The sequence below is a fragment of the Tetrao urogallus genome (genome assembly GCF_951394365.1).
Source record: "Tetrao urogallus genome assembly, chromosome: 2".
Lineage (NCBI taxonomy): Eukaryota > Metazoa > Chordata > Aves > Galliformes > Phasianidae > Tetrao > Tetrao urogallus.
The window spans coordinates 35,606,454-35,628,357 of NC_136814.1; the positions used below are offsets into that span (position 1 = coordinate 35,606,454).

The window sequence follows — 21,904 nt, forward strand, 5'->3', positions numbered from 1 at the left end:
CTGATTTTCAGGGGTTCTGAGTACACAGAGTCCCACAGGACATTAGCCTGTATCCAACATGTCAGATAGGTATATAACAGTGTAATCACTATTTTCACTTCAGTGATTTTTTTTTTTTTTTTTTAGCACTGCAATCTATGACTTTAAAAGAAAGTTTAGACTTTATCAAAGGAGAACACTGGCGTCATCAAAAGAAATTGATGAATTCAGCCCCAAGTACAGAAACAGCTCTTTTTTTCCCTTTTTTTTTTTTTTTTTTTAATTGTAAAGACTTACACTAAGAACTGCTGAGTCTTCAAGGGATCCCATAGACAACTCCTTGTTTGGAGTTTTAAGGACAGTAAAATATGACTCACAGATTGACTGAAAGCCTGGCTTTAGTTTACATCTGGTTTAGGTTTAGGAGTCTGCATGCTGCGTAGCTGCCACAATTAACCCTTTCAGTAATAGCTGAACAAACAGCTAGAATTTTTGGATGCACACTGGTAATGAGTAAGCAAAAGTGAAGATTTAATTTGGCTAAGACAATAGTTGTTTCTGTAAAGGTAAATTAAAAAGATAACAGAAGGACATAGCTTGCAAGCATTAATAGAAGATCAGTGGATCAGTGTATCAGTGGATACAATCTCATATTACAAGGCAATCCATGGTCAACACAACTGTTCACATCTAAATGTTTAATAGATCATTATGTGAATAAAAAATTGTAAGGAACCAAAGCATATCTACTACCTTATATCTCTCAGTCCCATCTTGATAATACCCCAGATTCAGATACAGTTCTTGCTGCTGCACAAAATGGAACTTTCAGTTCTCTGATTGCCACAGCAGGTATTAGATGTATAATTTCTATTGCTACACAGCTGAGATGAATAGATAATTTCAGGTCACAGTAAGAAGCACTGAAAAAATAGGGATCATGTACTTTTCCAAATTACTGTGGGACCTTTCTTGGAAGACACTTGTTAAAATATTAAGTGCTCTGTATCTGCTTAACAATTTATAAACACTTTCAGTCATGTTTATTTCAAGCCAAAGAGAAATAGCAAGCCGTACTGCCTACCTTCTTACGGATGGAGACTTCTGAATGTCTTGTTAGCACTCATGGTAGAAAACAGATACTTAAATTATGAAAATAATACTTATAATTTGTTTTCAGTCAAAGATAGTAAGTATTACAATACTGTGGCATATAAATAAGCACTGACTGGCTCAATTTTATAGCATTGTATGGTATTACTCTTCTTTTCAACATTCTACTAATCAGATTTATTTTCTGCCTGACATTGTTTCTAATTGCATTTTAGCTGAGCTTCAGTGAAAGTTTTGCAATAAATGACAATTGATGAATTGGATTATGATTTGCAAGAATAAACTATTTTAAAGCTTAAATACTAACGAGCAGCCAAAGAACAGCTTCTAAACAGTCTTAACTTATCATAAGTGCTTCATGAATAACTCTCACTGCCACTCTAATGTTCTAGTTCTTTCCTAAACAAAATATATGTTCTGAAGAACTTTATGGGCCACAAATCCAATCTTTTGCTAAATCACAACTGTGCATCCATATGCTAGTACTGACTGTACGACAGAGGTCCTAATCAGCAAGAGTCACTCAACATTCTAGTGACCCTGGATGCCCAATTTTCTTTTATATGGTGAGTTGATTTAAGTCATGTGACAAGTGCTAAAGTTTCATCCCTGGAATGACATAAGAAAAGAGTCATTGCTTAGCATGACTGCATCAAGGAACATTGCTGACAGCCAGGAGAGATCAAAAGCAGATTAAGTTGCTTAACAAACTATATGTCACTGAAGTTAAGAAGGCTAAAGTAAGAATCCTGGAGAGCTGTGAAATCGGGGGGCAACAGATGGAGCCAAACTCACTTGGTTTCGAATGAGAAGCTTTACCTGTTCTTAGGTATTCTACTCCTTTACAGTAATCTACCATATTAACTTTATTTCTGGGGTGTATTTTATCTAAAATCAGCAACAAGGTCTGAACAATCTGCAAGTATGTTGTTGTATGGTTAGAATAACTTCTGCTACACTAGTTTAGATGACTTACAGCTTAGCTGAAATGTAAATTTCTGAATTATTTATCTTGGACAGGTACACATTGTGCCTTCTTTTGGACTTCCACTTTGATTTGAAATCTCTGTACAGACTTGGTTTCTAGCATTTACAAATTGAAAGGCATATAGTGTTCATGAAAATTTAAAGTGGACAAGAGCTTCTACAGCCAAAAAATTTTGAACACCCCAAGTTCTTTTTCTTCTTAAGAAAATCAGCGTTAACTCCTTTAATACAATCACAAGCCCTAGCTCTGAACCGTGAAACAGCATGACAGATTTTTGCAGAATTATAAAGATGATTTACATCTATATGCCACTGTGTATGTTACTGACATATGTACATAGAAAAATATAGCATTTATAGACTGAACTATTTAATTATTGTTACATAGCAATTTTCATAATACCTTTCTTCTAGCTTGTGGTGGTGCTTTATTTATTTTTGTTGTTGTACTTATTTGTAATTTTATGAAAGGATCCTTTTGGGACTGCCTTCCCCCCATTTTTACTAAGTGTGATCTCACTGTACACAGTTTGCAGGGTATTTGAAACTAACATACCCTTTATACTGGTGAAAGTACCAGTAATGTTATATGCATATTTTCAGTGATTAAATTAAAAACAAAAACATGCAAACAAACAAAAAGAACAAGAAAATGTGAAATCCTCTCATAAAATATTCCTCCTAAACACAGCTGAAAATGGGGTCACAGCTACAGCCCACATCTAACTGTAGAACTGGAATGCAGTCATAGGCATCCATTTCCCTCTCTAAGTTTGGTGACAATCAGTTTTTCTTGGAAATACTCAATACTCATTTTATTTTCAATGGCTTCAAAAAGAGAGGATCGTATTTAGGATTCTGTCATAATTTGTTTAGTATCTTAAGCTCTCTTCCTGCTCAGTCATTTAATAAGACACTTACTAGTTCCTCAAGTGGTAAGGATCCAGGTACACATTAGCAAAACTGGCAGTGTACTTGAAATAAATGAAAAAGGAAAACCAGTTTGAAGACGTTTTAGCCGTTCAGCTAAAATGCGCATTATTTTAAAAAGACCAGCATTTAATTTGTCTCTGAGCCTATTACAACTACGCAATTGGAATATGCAGAAGTTTTAGTGAATCCTTTTACAATCCGAGCTTTCTTTAAAGCAATTGATTTTTAATTCGAGGTGACACACTTCTTTGAAAAATAGACAGCAAAAAGCATTTTGCATCACTCAGAGTTGATAAGAAAGTGGTAAGATTTTTACTTCATATCCAGAAGAGGATGCAGAAGGGGGCCAAAGCTATTTCCTAAAAACGCTTTCCTAAAGGGAGCAGGGAGTCAGGATGTCTGCATCTATTCTTCAGTTTCATTAACTAGTGAACAGAATGACAATGGAGATTCAAGCCTAAGGGCTGGGTCTGGAAGCACAGAAAGAATTTGCCTGAAGTCTTGTGGCAGAGTGAAGCGTGTAATTCCCATTTTTACAGAAAGCTGTCTTTGATCACTACACAGTGTAGATTTATTCCACAAGAGATTTATGTCTGTGTGCAAATTTCAACCTTGATCTAAAAATGTTTAAACCCTTGTCCATATAATTATACTTTTGGTGAACTTGCGAAGGATAACGTCTTCATCCCTAGAAGTTCTTAAACATGCGCCTGAATTCAAATACCTTCCCTAAATCAAAGCTAAGCATCTTTCTCCTCTGTTTGGAAGCTTGGAGTTCGCCCCTTGTATAATCTGAAAGTTGCAAGAGCTATAGAAATATTTTTTCTTATGGCTGAACTGTGGGATTCTTCAGGGCAGCAGCTGGATGCTGCTTCAGTTTGCTCTTCAGTATCATAGTAAGTGATCTTGAAATAACTTTAAATTTTACTTCTAAATACTTAAAATACATTTTTAAAGAAAACATACAAATAGAAAGTTTGACAAGGGCAAGAAGAGAAGGTCAGATTTTGTTCTGTATTTTTTTGTTGTTGTTATTCTGTAATAGTAACAAGTTTTTGTTTTAATACAGAACCATCCATTGTAGATTATTCCAGGACTAATGATTTACTAAACCATTCCATGCTCTCTAGACTCCTGGCATTTGAAACCATTCAAAACAGTCAATAAAGATCTTTTCACCGTTTTATTTGAATCCATCTCTCCACAGTTTATCATAATGGCATATACATGCCTAGTCTGATGGAGAACTTTAACAAAAATATTAAATATTGTGTATGTTGCTGACTAATATTTTCAAACTCTTTATCTTATTTAACTTAAACTTAGTGCTTAACCCTCAGTGCTAATTTAAAAAGTGCTTATGTGTTCTTTAAAGAACTCTAGCAAATGTACTTTATGAAGTTGATTTTTAAGAAATGTCATTATACAAATGAGGGAAAAAAAAAATACTTTCTTTGCATATGTCTTCAACAGCATTTTGGACCTAATTCTAAAATATTTTTGTCATGGTTATGGCCCAATGCTTTGACATTTTTTCTTATGGTCAGTACTCAGACACGTGAACACAAAACAAACAATGATTTTTTTTGTTCTAGTTTTGAGACATAAGATTTTACCGAATTGATTTGATGCTGTTTATTTTAGCAACCTCTTTAAGGTTATCAGCAGAAAATAATGAATTATTATAATGAAGTTGATAAACTAATGGCCATCAAAAGAAAAAAGCAAAGAAATCAAGGAAAGAAAAGCCTACCTGGGAAATTAAAGTATACACAACTACTTTTATATTGCCATAGAATTTCTCAAAGTGATAGAAAAAGTAATCTCAGATATATGTTGAAAACATATAATTAGCACTTAATCTAACTTCAGTACCTCGCAAATCTTTCTTCATTTTGCGGAGATCCTTTTGAAAGTCTTCGAACTTCAGCTGTGAAGCCTGAAAGAGATCTTGTGGCTCAGGAAGAGGAAAGATGCATTGCTCTTTTCCAGCATCCTGACAACAACACAAATAGGCAGTTACATAGTGCTCACTACATTTTTATTTAATAAAATATAATACAAATAACACGTGTGCATTTTCTTATCTTAGCCAGCATAAATGCAATTTTATTAAACTGATTCTTGATCTTGAGTTTAAAAAAAGCAAAATCTATCCTCACTCACCTCATCAAAATTACGCAAATAGTATGAGACAATGTAAGATAGAAGACTTCTGCTGTTGTCCTGTGTAGAAAACAAAATTGTTGTTGTATTATTAAGACTCCCTCAGGAAACGCTCATTCAAGTCCCTTTTAGTCACACATAGAAATTACTTTTTGTGGGTCTCTTTTTTTGGGCGGGGGGGGAGGGTGGAGGGAAAGTGGAGAGATTTCACTTGAACACAAACTAACAAGAAAGACGACAAAAAAACCCTATTAAGCAATCATTAAAAACAGTAACAGAAAAATATTCTGTAACATTTGCATAAACCATTCCTGCTTTTAGAAATGTAGTTAATTGTAAACTGAATCTTTGCATTTGAAATTTCTGAACAAGGGAAAAGAGACACTAATTCTACACTGGTGTATACAACTTCTCTGGGTAACATTCAGAATTTTTTGCTCATTTATAACTAAATATTAAATAAGCAAATAGTTATTTTTCTAAAATAATATTTGGATTTGTTAGGAAACTACCTTTCTGCTTATTTCCCATCTGTAATGGAACTTCAACAATAAATCTTTGACTTGGAGAGGACTTCAGATAAAATTATGTTTTCAGATGGAATAATATTTTATAAGAACTTTTCCAACTGAACAGCAACAAGTGAATTTAAAACGTATTTTGAAATTGGAAGGCTAGTGGTAACAATATTTGAGTCACCAAATTAAATTTAATGTGCCTAAGTATTCAACTAAGTTCTGAAACTGGTGCTCTACATATCAAGTTCATAGTAAATTCATAAGGTTTTACTAAACTAAGCTGCCCTAGACATGCTGTACTACGGCATCATTCACATCATTGTTCCCTTGGCTTACTGCTGGAACAGACACACCAGAATGGAGTTCCTTTCTAAGAATGTAGTTGACATGATAAAGCTAGCTTACTCGCGTTATCTAATATAACAGCTAAAGCATGTGTAGTTAGGGAAACAAGCTCTTCTTTTTCTTCCTAAAGAGTAAAACTTGATAATCTTGGAATCATAGAATTATAGGTGTTGAAACTCGAGTTGAAACTCTCTGCTGAAAAAGGTTCTCTAGACTAGGTTGTAAAGCATATTGAATATCTCCAGAGGAGACTCCACAACTTCTGTGGGCAGCCTATTCTAGTGCTCTGTAACCTTGATAGTAAAGAATTTTCTCATCATGTTTGTATAGAACTTCTCGTACTCTAGTTTGTGCCCAGGTCCTCTTTATATGGGCACTGTTGAGGATCCTGGCCCCACCCACTTAACACCTACCCTTTATAAGTATCTCCAAGCTCAACAGTCCCAGGTCCTGTAGTCTTTCCTACAGGAAAGGGAGATACTCTAAGCCCCTGAATAATTCGCTAGACAAATTTTGGGCCAATTTAAAGACTTAAGAATTAAGAATTTCTTTTGATATGCCTTTCTAAAATACACACTGTTAATTTAAAAATGAAAGAAGAGTGATTTGTGGAAATATTTTAATATTTTAAGCCCAACAGGAAATCTCAAATCAACTTACACTGCTCTTGACATCTTTCAGTTTTGGCAGGATATCTAGTCCAAACCCATCAGCCTGTCCTCGTGTTCTATTTCCACCATTCATGTAATTTCCAAACGCAAGAACCAAACCTAAGACCTGCATAACTCCTGACCCATTTTTCAGTGTCTACAAAAGAGAAAAACAGAAATGTACACAAAGGTGTAGAATATTATTAATGTGTTGTGAATGGAAAACCTTATCTGCAAAACTGATATTAATTTAATATGTATTTACTATTTAAATATAATATATATAGATTATATGTAACATGAATATGATTTATATATGTAGAAAACAGCATTATTATAAGAGGTGATCATTTAGGAAAAAGGAAACAGTATTTCCTTGAATGGTGCTGGTGTTAATTATATATTTAATTTAGAAGAGGGTTTTGCAACAAATCCCTAAAACACCCATTTAAAAACAAACAGAACTTTAAGAGTTAAAACAAAATAATAAAAATAGTTATGAAAATACTGACAAAATTTGCATGTTAAAGCTATTTGTTCTGCTTGTGGTGCTTCCCCCCCCCCAGACTCCTCCATGGGACTACCAAATTACAGGAATCTCTTCCAGCTAGAGACTCCAGTGCCTTCTCTCAATCATTTTATCATTGATATTATTGAGTTGCACACTTCCAAAAACCAAGCAAACATAAGGTGAACGGAGCCTGTATTCCTTTGGAGATGAATTACAAAATTACTATAAAGAGGAAAGATTTTGCTTTGATGAACAGAAAAGATGCATTCTCTTCCCGTGACTGATACGAATTTATGGCAACATATGATATAGTTCAGACCTAAAAGCTAATCTTAAAATTGGCTTTGATGTTGAATTGCAATTATAAGATGTTCTATTCTGAAGGACTGCTATCCTTCAGATGTAATGAGTTCTTAGAGTAAATAAAGAAAAATCTTTTGAAATACGAATACAACTTAACAAGACTAAATATCAAAAATATAGCTCTAAGTCTTTATGGAACACAACCTACCTCACAGAGTTTCTGTAATAATTCAAGTTTGCGATGGATTGAACAAATGCTTTCTGAAAATGTTGACTGAAACAAGATGCAAAATACACGTTCTGAAAAGTTGGGAATTAGTGAGAGTTCATAGAGGAACCTGTAGAAATTAATGGAGAAAATAATCACAGGCTTCAGAGTTTGTTTTGATTTGTTCTTCTTTCTTTTATATAATCTATAGCTAGTTTACAATAGCATGCAACGTTTTCTGTAGTGAATAAAACTGTATTATTTTCTAAGTATGTTCTTACTGTTCTGGTTTATCCAAAGACTTAGCGTTTTCTTTCTCCTTAGACGCCTTGCTGTGCTTTTCTATTTTTTCTAACTCATCTGATTGTGCTCTCTGAAATAAAGAAATAAAGTAATTAAAAAGTATAACTTAAGTTATAAAAAAACTAGTCTAAAAACACAAGTGGAAATGCCCATGTCACTAATCTTGTCTATACGCTTTTCTTTCCAGCATCTGCTTACAATGAAATTACTAAATTCATCATATTCTTTAAATAGAATTACATAAAATGGAAACAAGAAGAACTTCCTTATAATATTATTGGCTACTGATAAAATGCAAAATATAAGACAATCATTCAGACAGACATTGAGAAAATAGTATTCACCTCCACTTAGTAGTGAGTCTATATTAACGAATGTAAGCACTTATATTTAAACTGCCTAGTGCCTTGGAGGACTCTGTGGTATGCTGTACTGTCTGTTCTTCAGTATTCTAATCAAAACAAAAAGAGGTTCACTTCTTTTCCTGTTCCATACTATAAAACAAAACAACATAGAAAGGACGGAAACCTTTTCTAACTCTTCTTTTAACATTTGTGTTTTTTTCAAAATAGATTCAAATTAAGTATCTGTGCAAGAATGAAAGAAAAAACAGCAAGTATATATACATTCATTTCTTTAGGAAATACATACATTTTTGAACTTCACCCCAGAACTCAACAGCAGATACAAAAAACAACATTCTAACTACTTAATGCCAAAGCACTATGAATGGATCTACATTTTGTCTTCCAAGATTTTGCACAACTAATGGAAGAGTAAGCAAACTACCTAGGATCATACTGCCATAGCTCCATCAGCAATTTGAAACTAGAAAGTCAAGTTCAGACAGTTCTTCTGAGGTTGTTAAACATCTCACGTGGAAGAGGGAAAATGCTCTTGTGAAATCAAAACACGAAGATAGAAAAGTCAGAACATAATGGAGAGTTTCTCTAATCAACTGAAACGACTGCAAGACTATCTGTCTCAAGTACTACATATCCTAGTATGTACTCAGGGTTCCTGTTGATATTCTTTCAAGGTTCATCTTCTTTAATGTAGCCTAGACTAATCTATGAAGAGCTCTAATAGTATTGGAGTAGTAATATTGCTAACAACTTTCTCCCCTCAGCAGTAAACTTTTTTCTCAACACTATAGTATTATAATGGTAGCAGTATCTGTTTCATAGAATTATAATTAAGGTGTGAAGTAAGCTCTGGAGATCATCTAGTCCAACATTCTGGCACAAAGCAGAGGCAGCTAAAGCAGGTTCTCAATGCTGCATCCAATTGGATTTGTGCGAACTGCAAGACTCCCACCCTAGTATTTGATCAAACTTACAGTAAACAAAGGGAAAGGTAGGACTACAGAAAACTTTTTTTTTTTATACCCACAGAGTAGACACCTTGAAATTATGAGTGAACTTGTCGTAGATAATTTTTTCCCCTCAATCACTTGTTACATTATCTTCCATATTAGTAAATCCAGTTTATCTATCAGTCTTTTTTAGATTAAGAAAATCCAAGGAATTAAGAAACCTTCATTTTCCAGAGGACCATAGCATTTGACTTCTATACCTTAAAAATTCTAGCATGTTCAGTGCTGTTTGCACTCAAAAATCAAGTTCTTTTGAATCTGATACCACCATTTAACAACAGAATTGAAAAAATTTACTCTAAAAGAACAGCATCTGGATAAATTATTATCATGTTGTACCTGTATTCATAGCATACAGATTTACAGAATAACCTAAAAAAAAGGGGAAAAGATTATTGTCACAAAAGGCTTATCTTCTAAAAATATGTAACTGATGATAAAAATGTAAATATAGATCTTTTACCAAAATTGCATTCTAAGATTTTGGTGTTATAAAGATCTGATTTAGAGAGATTTGCTTTCGAAAACCTAGGGAAAGTCAACAACTCTTTGCTATTACAGAAATGAGTGGTTTCCTTCCTTCTCAGAGGCCTCACATAGTTAGGAGTGACTGTAATCGTCAGAATCAATCCTGAATCACAAAGCCTACTAACAAACTGAATGGTCTCCAAAACTTGAGAGCGTAAGAAAGGTGACCACAATCAGTATTGTGATGACTAAATTAATACATTTATCCTTATCAGAAAAGATAGAAATGTATTATCAGTAGAGGATGACTAAATTGGATGTGATACATTTATCCTTATAATTCCACAGGGATCTTCTTTTGTAACTATGTTTAATTAATGTTGACAAAAAAGAAGTATTAGACATTCCCAGTCACAGGGTGCAGAGCTGAGAGGTGGAAATCAGATGCAAGAAAAGCAACCTTAATGGATATACTAAAACCGTGATTGTGTATTAAAAATTACTTCTGTTTTATGAATTTAAGAATATTACTATTACTTAAGGTACTTCAATATCTATTAACTTAAATACTTATTGCTAAGTTTCTTGAACTATCAAAATCATGGTTTTCAAAGAAATGTCCAAAACAGTGTGAACATACACTTTTTGTACAATAATTCTTATGTTCTATTAAAAATATATATATATACACACACATATGCATGCATATATATTTGGATTTAAAATGAAACATAAAAAAAGGGAATAACAAATAGCATTGTACCATACTACAGCTGCTTACTAAAGCATTGCATTAGTCTCAAGCTGTTAAATTTTATAGATAGGAAAACTAAGGACAGGACCTCAGGAATTAAAATTGTCAACTGTAAGATCACATATTTGTCAAAGTATCATCCTCTTGCTCAAGCAAAATAAGAACTTCTGTTATCTCTGACAGTTATAACTCCCACCTGTCTTCTAAACTGTGGGGGGCAGAATCCACCACCTTTCCAACAGCCTGTTTCATCATTTTTTTCTATCCTTATCCCTGGAACAATTTCCCTGGTAGTTTATCTAAATCTACGCTGCAGTTTAAGCACATGTCCTGCTCCAAAGAAGACAGGAAAGAGGCTTCAACCAAACATATTTGTTCTACTCCAAAAAATTCCACTTCATTCACATTTTGCCTGGTAAATTATGGCCTAGGTTTAAAATCACTGTTTTCTTCTGATCTCTCATTAGTCCACATTTCATTCATCAAAATGAATTACTTAAAATTATTTTTGTCATGCTTGATGACATTGAATATGAAAACATTTCTATATAGTATACATTAATATATCATATGCCAAAATAAAATACAGCATAGCTCCAAAATCTTACCAGAATGAAAAGCAGCCACTATCAATGTATTCTTTCATTTAACATAGAACTCCTGTAATCTACTGTCAAAGCATACTTTTTGAAGCAGCTTTTCACACAGCCCTTCGAAGCGCCACTTCAGCTTATCTTCCTCGGGCTTTTCTAGAACATCCTATAAAACACTGCCAAAGGCACATCTAAAATTGAGATACATAGCATTAACTCTGTTCATTTTTCCCTTCCACTTCCACTTCTTCCTGTCCTTCATTCTCTAGCTCCCAACAGCCTCCAGTGCCTGCAATACTACTGCAATACAAACTGAGATTGGTGTTATTCACTCTTTAAAAAGTCATAATGCCTACTACACAACTCATTTGATTGAATATAAATGCAGGAAGTTTATTTACTCACTTTGGTATTTTTCTACTAATTTAACTGACAAGTGATAAGTGACTTACAACATATGTATATTACCAAGCAAATCAGAGAATGTTGGGGATACATGAATATGTACATTATCATGCAATGATATCAGTTGCTTTACAAAATGAATTTTTCAACATTTCTAACATAGTTTCCAATTAACTGCAAAACTTTCCAGTTCTGAGAATTGCAGGTGCAATTTGAATTACCACTAAGATTTGAATCTTGGTAGAGTGGAGGCAAGCACTGCAAACTTCTTGTTAGCTTTTTCTCTTACAAAAGGCATTTGGAAGTTTATGAAAGCATTGCCCTTAATTTATTTAAAGAGATAGACCTGACAACATAACAGGAGTCAAATTAAGGAAGTATTTGCATTTGAATTTGTGATGTGAAGAAATCTGAAAGGAACGAGTGCAGAAACAATTGTTTGATGCAATTTAAAAACATTTTTATACACTCTTTCTCAAAACTGAAGATACAAGCAGCAACAGGCCTTAGTCTTACCTGATTTCAAGATGCAGTATTTTAGCTGGTAAGAGGCCACCTACTTTCAAGATGAACATTCATTTGTCTGCAAATTATTGTATTTCTCATCACAATCAATATGGTCTACCATATATAGAGAATTGATAGCTCCATTCAGAGTTTTACCTGCTTTTTCTCTTTCTAAATCAACTTGCCACCCAAAAGCACAACTCTTAAGGAATTTCGGGAACCTAATGATTTCTGTTTCCCTCATAGCAAGTTAAAAAAAAACCTCAACATTTTTTAACATAGTGGGGAAAATATATCCCAAGTGTTCCTTAGTTAAATAGAAACACTTTTTCAGTGCTAAAATAGCAAAATGGAATATAATTCAAAACTAGACTGCAAAGAAACTACCAATTTATTCCAAACTAGAGTTCTGTATTCATCAAGCAGAGAAACGCCCAATTTAATGGGTTTTTTTTTGTTGGTTTTTTTGTTTGTTTTTTTTTTTTTTTTGTTTTTTTTTGTTTGTTTGTTTGTTTTTAAGTGATAAAGCAGAGAAAATGAGGACATTGGGGTATTCTGGTGGTAATATCTGTGAAAAAAAAATCACATTAAAGCAACTGTTCTGCATATTGTTCTGTCTATATTTAAGTTGTCTAAACACATGTTGACAATCAACTATGTATTAAACAGAGTTTGTAGAAAAAACTACACAGCCATATGCAACTATGAAACTGCATCGTATAGTACTGCAGTACCAAAGTCTTTCTCACTAGCTACCAGTTAATATTATTAAATAAATACGGATCTTGGGTCACTGGTGGGGTGCGGGTTTCTTCACTAAAAAGAAGTGATATGTTTACAGTAACTTTGTGGTTAAAGAAGACTTCAATTCTTCAGTAAACAGGAATTAAATCCTTGAGACTGTAGCTTTTGAAATTTGGGTGTGTTTAGGCTTGGAGAGTGCCCAAACTCCATTCACGTTTAAGTAATCATTTAAGAAGGGAAAGCACCATGCCAGACATATGCAATCAGAAAAACACTCGACTACATTCTAAGGAAAGACTGTAAAACAAGAGTTCCCATATGTTCCAGAGAGATCAAATAGGCTGAGAATTGGTATAGTGATATTTAAATACGCAGCAAGAAATCCCAACTCAACAAATAAACCTTAAGAATTAAAAATGTAGTTAATGAACACAGTGTAATGGAGTTAGGCAAAGTTATCCCCATCCACAACAAAGAATGAGGCTGAGAAATAAGGGAGCAGCTGAGCATGCCATGCCCTCTCCTACCATCTATTGCTCACTATTATATTTGAACAATATTATTATAATTAAGGAAGCTAGAAAGGAAAAGAAATATACGGTCTGGTAAGTATGATCTAAAATTGAAGACAAAAACAATAAGGAACAATGACAACAAAACAAGAACCTCAAGAGCCTTCTTTTGAGCCCACTTCAGGTCCACTAAACAGAGGATCCAGCAACAAAATTCAGCTCAGAGGAAAATAATTGAAAATAATTGGATTTTTTTTTTTGGCCTTCTTTCTTTAGTCCAATAAATTCAGTGATACAGTTGAACTGATATATCTTATGCCCAAAGTTAGAAAACACATTATAGCTGTTTAAACTTTCTGAGTCTACCCTCAGATTAACATATGTTTTCCTTAATCTTGACAACATTTCCTAGACATTCTCTGTAATTAATGAAAGTAATAATGAAAAAAACTAGAACAGCATCATTTGATGTTTCGGGAGACAGCAAACTTGCACTTGATCCATCATACTAGAATTAAGAAATACATATTTCTTACACAGATCAATACAGATGAGACTAATAAGGCATTTGAAAAATACCTTGTTAGCACAATTTATAATCAGCAATGCAAAAGGATAATTTTTTGAACTAAAGAAGTGTAATGCAACAAAAGAGTGAAGTTTTTTATAAACTGGTCATGAGAGCAGCATTCATTCTGAAATGACTGTGGCAGAGGGGAACAAATGTTTAAAATATAAAGACTCTGGGGGTGGTAAGGATAGATTTCCATTTGGTCATTACCTTCCTGAGCAGTGTTGAAGGGAGTTAATCCTTCAGAGGTGAAATGAGAGAAGTAGTGCTTTCAAGTTCTAGTTAGATAATCACAAACTGTGCTACCCAATATCCTCTCTGCAAAGAGGACTGGAGATTACTGCCTCTCTTTTCACATCCCAAATGAGAAATTTCAGAAATCAATAAATAATTGCAAGATATGTTATATAAAGGTAGTCCAGAAAAGACAAAAAGGGAAAGGTGCTAAATTAATGAATGCATTATTAAAATTACAATGTGAGGGAAATGAAAAGTCTAGTAAAATACATTGGCTTTCAACTCACTTCTGTTTCTCACAGCATCGTGTTTCAGAGTGTAAATAGAAAACAACTTCTCTTTTTTTCTGGAATTTCCTAGCCAGACCTCTATGTACTCAGGCAGTGTGCTCCAAGAAAAGAATAATATTCACTCGCCTCAGCTGAAAGCAGAAATGTACTTGTAAAATCCACTTCTTTCAGTTTTGCACGTGACTGGCTTTAGAAAGTTTTAGATCATGCCTGACTACATTCTGAATCCCTGATTTTGCATACCTACTAGTCAAACACGCTGTGATGATAAGCACCAGACATTTATGAAGCCTCTGGCAGTTTATTAACCCAGAATAAGCCTTTTCCTTTCAAAGATTTGAAATTCTCATTATTTAGGGTTTTCCTCCAAAATAATTAAAACTGCAGTTTTACAATTGAAATGATTGTTCTTACGGAAAAGAATTGTTATTGAACAGCATAGCTATATTAGTGAGGTAACCGGGATAAACCAAAGGTCCAAAGTGCAAGGTCTGATCCTACTGACTGCCCTACCCGAAAACAAACAAAAAGGAATACAGTTGATTTCTCATATAGGAATTACATTAGCTACAACAAAATGCGCGTAAAAAAAACGCACAGACAATCAATGCAGCTGAATTGCTCATCAGAACAGTCAATTCAAAATTGGACACTTTACGACTATTGATGTAAATCCCGAATACTTTCATACGGACCAATGTATTCCTACATTGTATGGACTTCCTCTGGTTACTCACATTCTCATAGAGGGCTTGAAGGGTCTCTAGGTCAACCACAGAGTTGTCTAAGTTCACAACAGCTATAAAAAAGACAAAATAAAAAAGAATTAGTTGTCAAGATGATAATCCAGCTGTGAAAGAAAACCTAAGCACAATATCCAGCAATAGTTTTTATGACCTACTGGCCATACAGCTTAACGGTTTTAACTATATTAATGCCTTTAATAGTGCTATTCCTAACACTATGGGCTAGAAACCTGGTAGAGCCAGGTGTCAAGTGTTAAAGAATTCATCTCCCTGCCCCCAAACACATACACACGATCCCACGAGTATGGCCATAGCCAGAGATCAGAGATAAGCTTTACATCAGACTTTCACGGTCCGACTGAAAGCATTATAAAAATTTGTAAATCTGCACCACAACCACACACACACTCACACAACAAAGCTCATTCCTGTCACTGGTTGGCTTCACTCTTAAACTGATTAATCCATAAGTCAGCCAGTTAACTTCAAGACACCTGACAAGGGTCAAGTCTTCTATGCAGTAAGTCGACAGGTTTAGTACAGATACAAAATATGCCTTTCCTGTTCCCAACCAATTCTGGCGCCACACACGTATCGTGTTTTCTCAGCGTCAAAAAGCTGGTTCAGTGAATACAGAGAGAGTGATTTCCATCTAACTACTCTTGAACAAAAACAGTAAAATTTTAAAAAAATTAAGAAGGTTTTAGTCTCTTATATGTTTTATGTAACAATTTTTATGACAATTTGCCTGTAAGACAAATCTAACTTTCCTCATTCCAATTTTGTTGAAATGGTAATACTTTCTTTAATCACACTACACTAATTCCTTCCCTCATTTTGGCCTTCATTAATTTTACTTTTTTGTGATAAGGTGTTCATATACATAAATATATATATGTGTATGCGCTCGTACAATATGTACATTTCTAGATTAATAGCATTAATCTAGATATCGTAACTTTGATCTGTGAGAGCAATCTTGCACAAGGGTAGTTTCTGTCCTTTCAGTCTATGTCATAGAGAAATTCTGCATAAACACCTAAAGACTACCAATAATATAATTCAACTTCATTTGTTCCGTTTGCTTTAAAGCTTTTACGTGTACTACTCCGAGTCTAGGACTCATCATATTACCCCTTTCCAGGCTTGATGCATAGTTTTAGTTACAATAAAAGAATATTACAAAGAAAGAAGTGCTGATCTTCTAAGTACTAAGCAGGGTACTTGTATGTATGCAAGTTTTAAGACTGAAATAAAAAAAATAGAAAAATTTATACTTTCAGAAATAATACAAAAAAACTTTTCCCTTACCACAAAGTAAATACATTTTAAAGATAATAACAGTGACATAGTTAAAAATTTAGGGAGAAATGCTTTATTGGTTTTAGGGGAGAGGGTCCATGCAAAAAATCTGCTAGTAATTATTTGGAATATTTTAATACAACCCCTCCCCCTTTTAAGTATAATTATTGTGGCAATACCAAATGAATATGCTCTCTCAAAAGTACTTGATAATCCATTTTACTCAATAGGAGTATCTGTGTGCTTTCAAGTAAACCAAACTTGCCTTGTAGAACAGAAGACATACGCAAATAAAAACTGGATCTAGATTAGTTTTAGAGCTCCTCTTTAAGAAAACATATTTGAAAGCACATATAAAAAGAGCTTTACTAAAAATAGAATATATTTTGAAACTCAGTTTTTATTATCCCTACATTTCAGCATTTTAAAACTTAACACTTTTTTTCCTATATGAACAGCTATTTATTCTGTCTTACTGGCTGTCTTCTGCCTGCTCTACACCCCCATCACACTTCTTTCCAGAGACTGTCTACTCCTGCAGTAAGAAATATTACATAAGTCCCTGTTCTGACTTTTGCTCAATGTTAAGATCACCCTTAGATTACTTAGGGAGCAATAGAACACTTTTGTTTGAATGCTTGCATGAGATAAGAGAATGCCTGGCAAACAAAGCGGTGCCAGGTCTGTGTACTTTCAACAAAACAGGTATGCAGAAGAATGTACATACTTCAGGGAGCCACTTAAAACAAATCTGTCTGAAACAAGGATTTGGAGAAATTATACCACAGTACATGTGTTTCCCCTCAAAAAAAAAAAACAAAAACCACCAACAAAGGTGTTTCTATACAAAGTTGTATACATTTCTAAATAGCACTCAAAGATCCCATGGGGAGTTGCTAACATTCACCACGGAACTTTTAATTTTTTTTCCTCTTTGGAAATCAGGAGATTAAATTCTGTTTCTTGGTGATATTGCAGCACAGTAATATGGAACATATCCGGCAAAGAAATGACCACTGTTGCACATTTAATTATGTTATCTAGACAATCTGAACTGATAAAAGCAATAATGTTCTCATGCAGCAAAATTAACTATGTAAACATATCTTTTGTCCCCTCTCCACAATAAGCATTACTACAGACTTAAATATATGACAAAAGGATTCCAAACATAGAGACTAAGTAAAGTAGGAAAATACAGGAAAACATAAATTTATGCTAATTTCCCTTCAAAATCCTCTGAATAATGCTATAGTTCTAGTACACATGGATACAAACATCTGGAGAAAGGTTTATAAATCTTGCAGTCAATAGATATTTCCACCCACGTTACTATTGTGGAAGACAACTCTTCTGTTTGTTTTGCATTTGACACTGCCGTTTCCCTGGTCTTGAGAACTATGAAATTATCTTTAACAGCCAGCACGTCATCCAGTTTGTCAGCTATGTTCTTCAGCAGTAAAAAATATCAATTGGCTATTACACTTGCAGCAACAGTTTTCTTTTAGTCAAAAACTCATACATTTTGTTTTTACTTTTAAGATTTAGTAGTTTTGTTATTACTCTTGTATTTCTATTGTCTATTTTTATTGTCACTGCTGTCAATAAAACCAACCTCAGTTTCAAGTACTAATACTATAAAATTACTCAATATATCATTATATAGATTGAAACTGGATATGAATACATACACATACAATTACATTTGAACAAAATATGTTCAGATATGCAAACAAAAATAAAAGGAACTACAAACCAACAGCTTTATTAAAAAAAACAAGCATTATTCAACAGATGTTTATAAAAAACCCTCCCACTAAAAACAAAACCATTGAAGAGCAATCACAAAGTGTTGCTCAACAATCTAAAGGGCAAAGGAGAAGAAAAAACATTTCAAATTATTTCTAGCCAAAACTAAAGTACTTCCATCCAGTTAGAGGGACTTTTTTTTTTTTTTTTTCCTCTCGTTCTGAACTTCCCTGACAATCTCATTGGTCTAACAACTTTCACTGAAATTTCAACTAGTATCTTTGGGACAGAAATGATTTTTTATGCAACTGCAGAAGAACATGGAAATTTAGCAGAATAGAAAAGTTTCCATTGCACCCTTTACACAAATTAACAACATCAACAACAACTTTGATACTAGTTTCAAACTGACAGGATAATCAAATTTATGCAAAAGGACAAAGATTTACTATTCCTAGTAATATCATTTAATTTGCAAATCCAGCTTTACAGGACACTTCACCTAGCAGGAAGATAATATTGCAGCTAAAGAAAGTGAGATTAGTGTAAAGAACACGGCTACATTTAGAGGCATGCTTGAACTCAGAGAACAGAAGGACTTTCTCCCGTGTGTGTGTGTGTGTGTGTGTGTGTGTGTGTGTGTACACACAAATCTATTTTAGAACAAAGACACACCTAAGAAAACCAAACAATGAATCATCACAATCCTTCAGGGGAACAGAGTATATAATTAAGCTTCCAATGAAAATCGAAGTTTCTTCATTATTATAGTTGGCAGAAGTAATACACGAGAAAACACGAGGAATTTGGAGGATGCAGAGTATATTCTCAAGGAAACTACAAAAGAACGTATCTGTGATATTTGTTGTTGCTATTGTTGTTATAAATAGATTGTTAACATTGATTATTTGTATGTAGATTGCTCTAAAAGTAATGCCTTCTGTTTATTTCCACAGAAACCAAAACAGATACAAAAGAACACAATAACATTGACTGTTGGGAAAACCTTTCAGCTACAAAAAATTGTTTATTCAAGAGTCACCACCATTAGCTATATGCATTTTTGTCACTGATGAACAGGCTTCTACACAATGAGCTCGTAAATATCTGCATGACCACCTGGAATGTGGCTTGTTTTCCACACTGTTGTTGCCGCTGCTGAAATGCCTCACTGAGCTAACCTCCACTGTACAGCCTCTATAAACATTCAGCAATTATTGATTAATGTCAGCGGGTGCCATTTTCTCCTGCACAGAAGAATTCAATTACAAATATTTACCTTCTACTCATTTCCATGTCAGACACCATTTTGTCTGACTGCCCTTCTGCTGCCATCTGTTGCACAGCAATAAAATGAAACAGAATATCAGAGGGAAGGTTCAATCTCTGTTGTTGTACCATTATCATCTGTCTCTGACATAATGGGTAAAACTAATAAAATAGCAGGCATTACTTACAGAACAGCCCCCGTTCATCTAAGAATACGTGAACTAACAGCTATCAATTAAATAAATGTGACATCTGATATAGACATAGCTAATCTAGAATACACCAAAAATATCGCCAACTGTAAGAGAAAAGATTGCTTCCTACAACAAGCTAGTACTTGGAAATCCTTCACTGTTAATCTGGAAATTCATTCTAAATGAGAAGGCCAACATTCAAAATTTCCTACTAAGAAGAATTTCAGAAAAAGATTAATCAGTAGAGTATTTTGGATGCAGCTTAAGTCATAAAACTCTCAACAGCACAATCTCATTTATGATTGACTGTGAGTGGCCCATTACTCAGTCCAATCCTTGGTTCTGTGTCTTTCCTTTCCTCAGGGTAGGATTTACACCATTCTCTTCTCTGTCCTTGTCAAATGCACTTAAGCTTTGCTGTCCCTCCAAAACTGACTGAGAAATTCCAAATCCTACTTTACCGATAATAGATTATAGCTGATCTCCTCAAAGAGGACTGCTAGCTGACATAAAATCAACTCAATCTTGCACAAGGAATCCTGAAACAACACTGTATACTCAGTTCTGTGCTTCTGGAAGAAGTATTCCAATTTTTCATGCTGTTTTCCATCACAGCTACCTTCTCCCTGACTCTCAAAAAAACTTGAAAACCCAAGAAACTATTAGTATCTCTCCAAGACACCTCTCTCCCTTTTTTTCTTCCCGAACATGGTTACTACTTTGCTATCTCATCCGCTCCCTTTTGCTATGAGTATTTCCAAGATGTCAAGTCTCCTTTATCAAGCATCAGCAATGGACAGTCATTTCAACAGACTACAGAGGGAAACTGATAATTAATCATTGAATGATGGACAACAGTTTTATAGTAGCATACCATAGTTTTCTCATTTCTCAATTCAGCATGGGGCACTGATTTGGGGGTTTCAAAGCTGTTCCAGCATTACTGACTAAGACGCAAGAACACAAGACACCAAGAGGTTATACCTAAGATACCTTCCCCAATCTACATTTCAGATAGCATTTATGAATAAAAATAAAATCGTCTACATCTCAGGCTCCTGAGGAGTGAAAGAAACAGAAAAGGCACCAACCAATCATATAGGAGAAATCGACTTTGTTACTATTAACCTATGCCAGAAGACTGGTTTCTGTGGTTTCAATATACAAAAACTGTGAACTGTATACAAACAGATCCCCAAAAAACCATGCATTATTTTGAGGCAGAAGATGAGAACATCTTAAAAGGCTGAATAACTTTTACACTTATTTTTCAAGATTTGATGAAATTTTTACTCATTTTGAATATCCAGAAGAATATTTGGAAGGATAAATCTAATATGTTTTGAGTGTTCATCATGAGTGAATAGCAAGCTGCTTAAATGCGTCATACTGTGTCATGTACCTTGAATAATTATTTCAGAGTTAATCAAAGACAAAAGCTGCTCCAAGGTAGTAAAATTAAAATGGTCAAAAGCAACACCAGCAGAAAACCAACATATTTGCCAAACTTTAAGCAATGGAAAATTCTGATGCATTGAGGGAAGAAACACAAGTCCAGAAGTATTCAGACTGTGCTAAAATATTAAATCTTCAACAAAACAAGGAGCAAATAATTGCGTAAGTATGGAATAGAAGCCTTCACTGACAAATGTGTTTGAAATAATCTGCAAAACACCACATGCATAAATATAAGCAAAACACAGATCAAAGTCTCTATGTAGACAATTCCAGCAGGTTCCCTGGAATGACTGAACTAACTGATTCAGAAGTAGAAAAACAAAAACAACCACTCCTCAATGCTCCCATAGGAGAAAAACAAATAAACAAACACAGAGCCAAGAGAGCCTTAGAAGATCAAAGTGCATTAGCTTCCTTTTCTGCTATGTAGGTTATGGTATAATGCAATATCAAGGTACTTCCCAAATAAACTCAGATTTAAATTCAAATTACACTAAAATCAACTGAATTGCAAAATACGTATATTTAAGTTATCAAGCAGCTCACATAGTAAAACCACAGCTTCAAGAAGCGCTATCTTCTGCTCCATTTTCGTCCATGTAAGCTTACAGACATTGTTCACATAACCATGGGTGTAATACTGCACAGCATCATGTTTTTGTCTGTAATGCTTCCAAGCAACATGACAACTATTTCTTCATCTCATAACAAAAA

General features: G+C 34.1%; 1 protein-coding gene across 1 annotated transcript in view; it reads right to left on the reverse strand.

Moving 5' to 3' along the window:
* FMN2 (formin 2) overlaps positions 1 to 21,904 on the reverse strand; it is a gene marked incomplete at both ends in the record, with an annotated part of 139,944 nt that overhangs the window by 46,062 nt on the left and 71,978 nt on the right. Inside the window, 6 exons of the mRNA XM_079532834.1 lie at positions 4,888 to 5,008; positions 5,179 to 5,238; positions 6,702 to 6,848; positions 7,714 to 7,843; positions 7,995 to 8,086; positions 15,210 to 15,271. Of these exons, the coding sequence (XP_079388960.1) occupies positions 4,888 to 5,008; positions 5,179 to 5,238; positions 6,702 to 6,848; positions 7,714 to 7,843; positions 7,995 to 8,086; positions 15,210 to 15,271 (612 nt within the window). The remainder of the gene's footprint in view (positions 1 to 4,887; positions 5,009 to 5,178; positions 5,239 to 6,701; positions 6,849 to 7,713; positions 7,844 to 7,994; positions 8,087 to 15,209; positions 15,272 to 21,904) is intronic.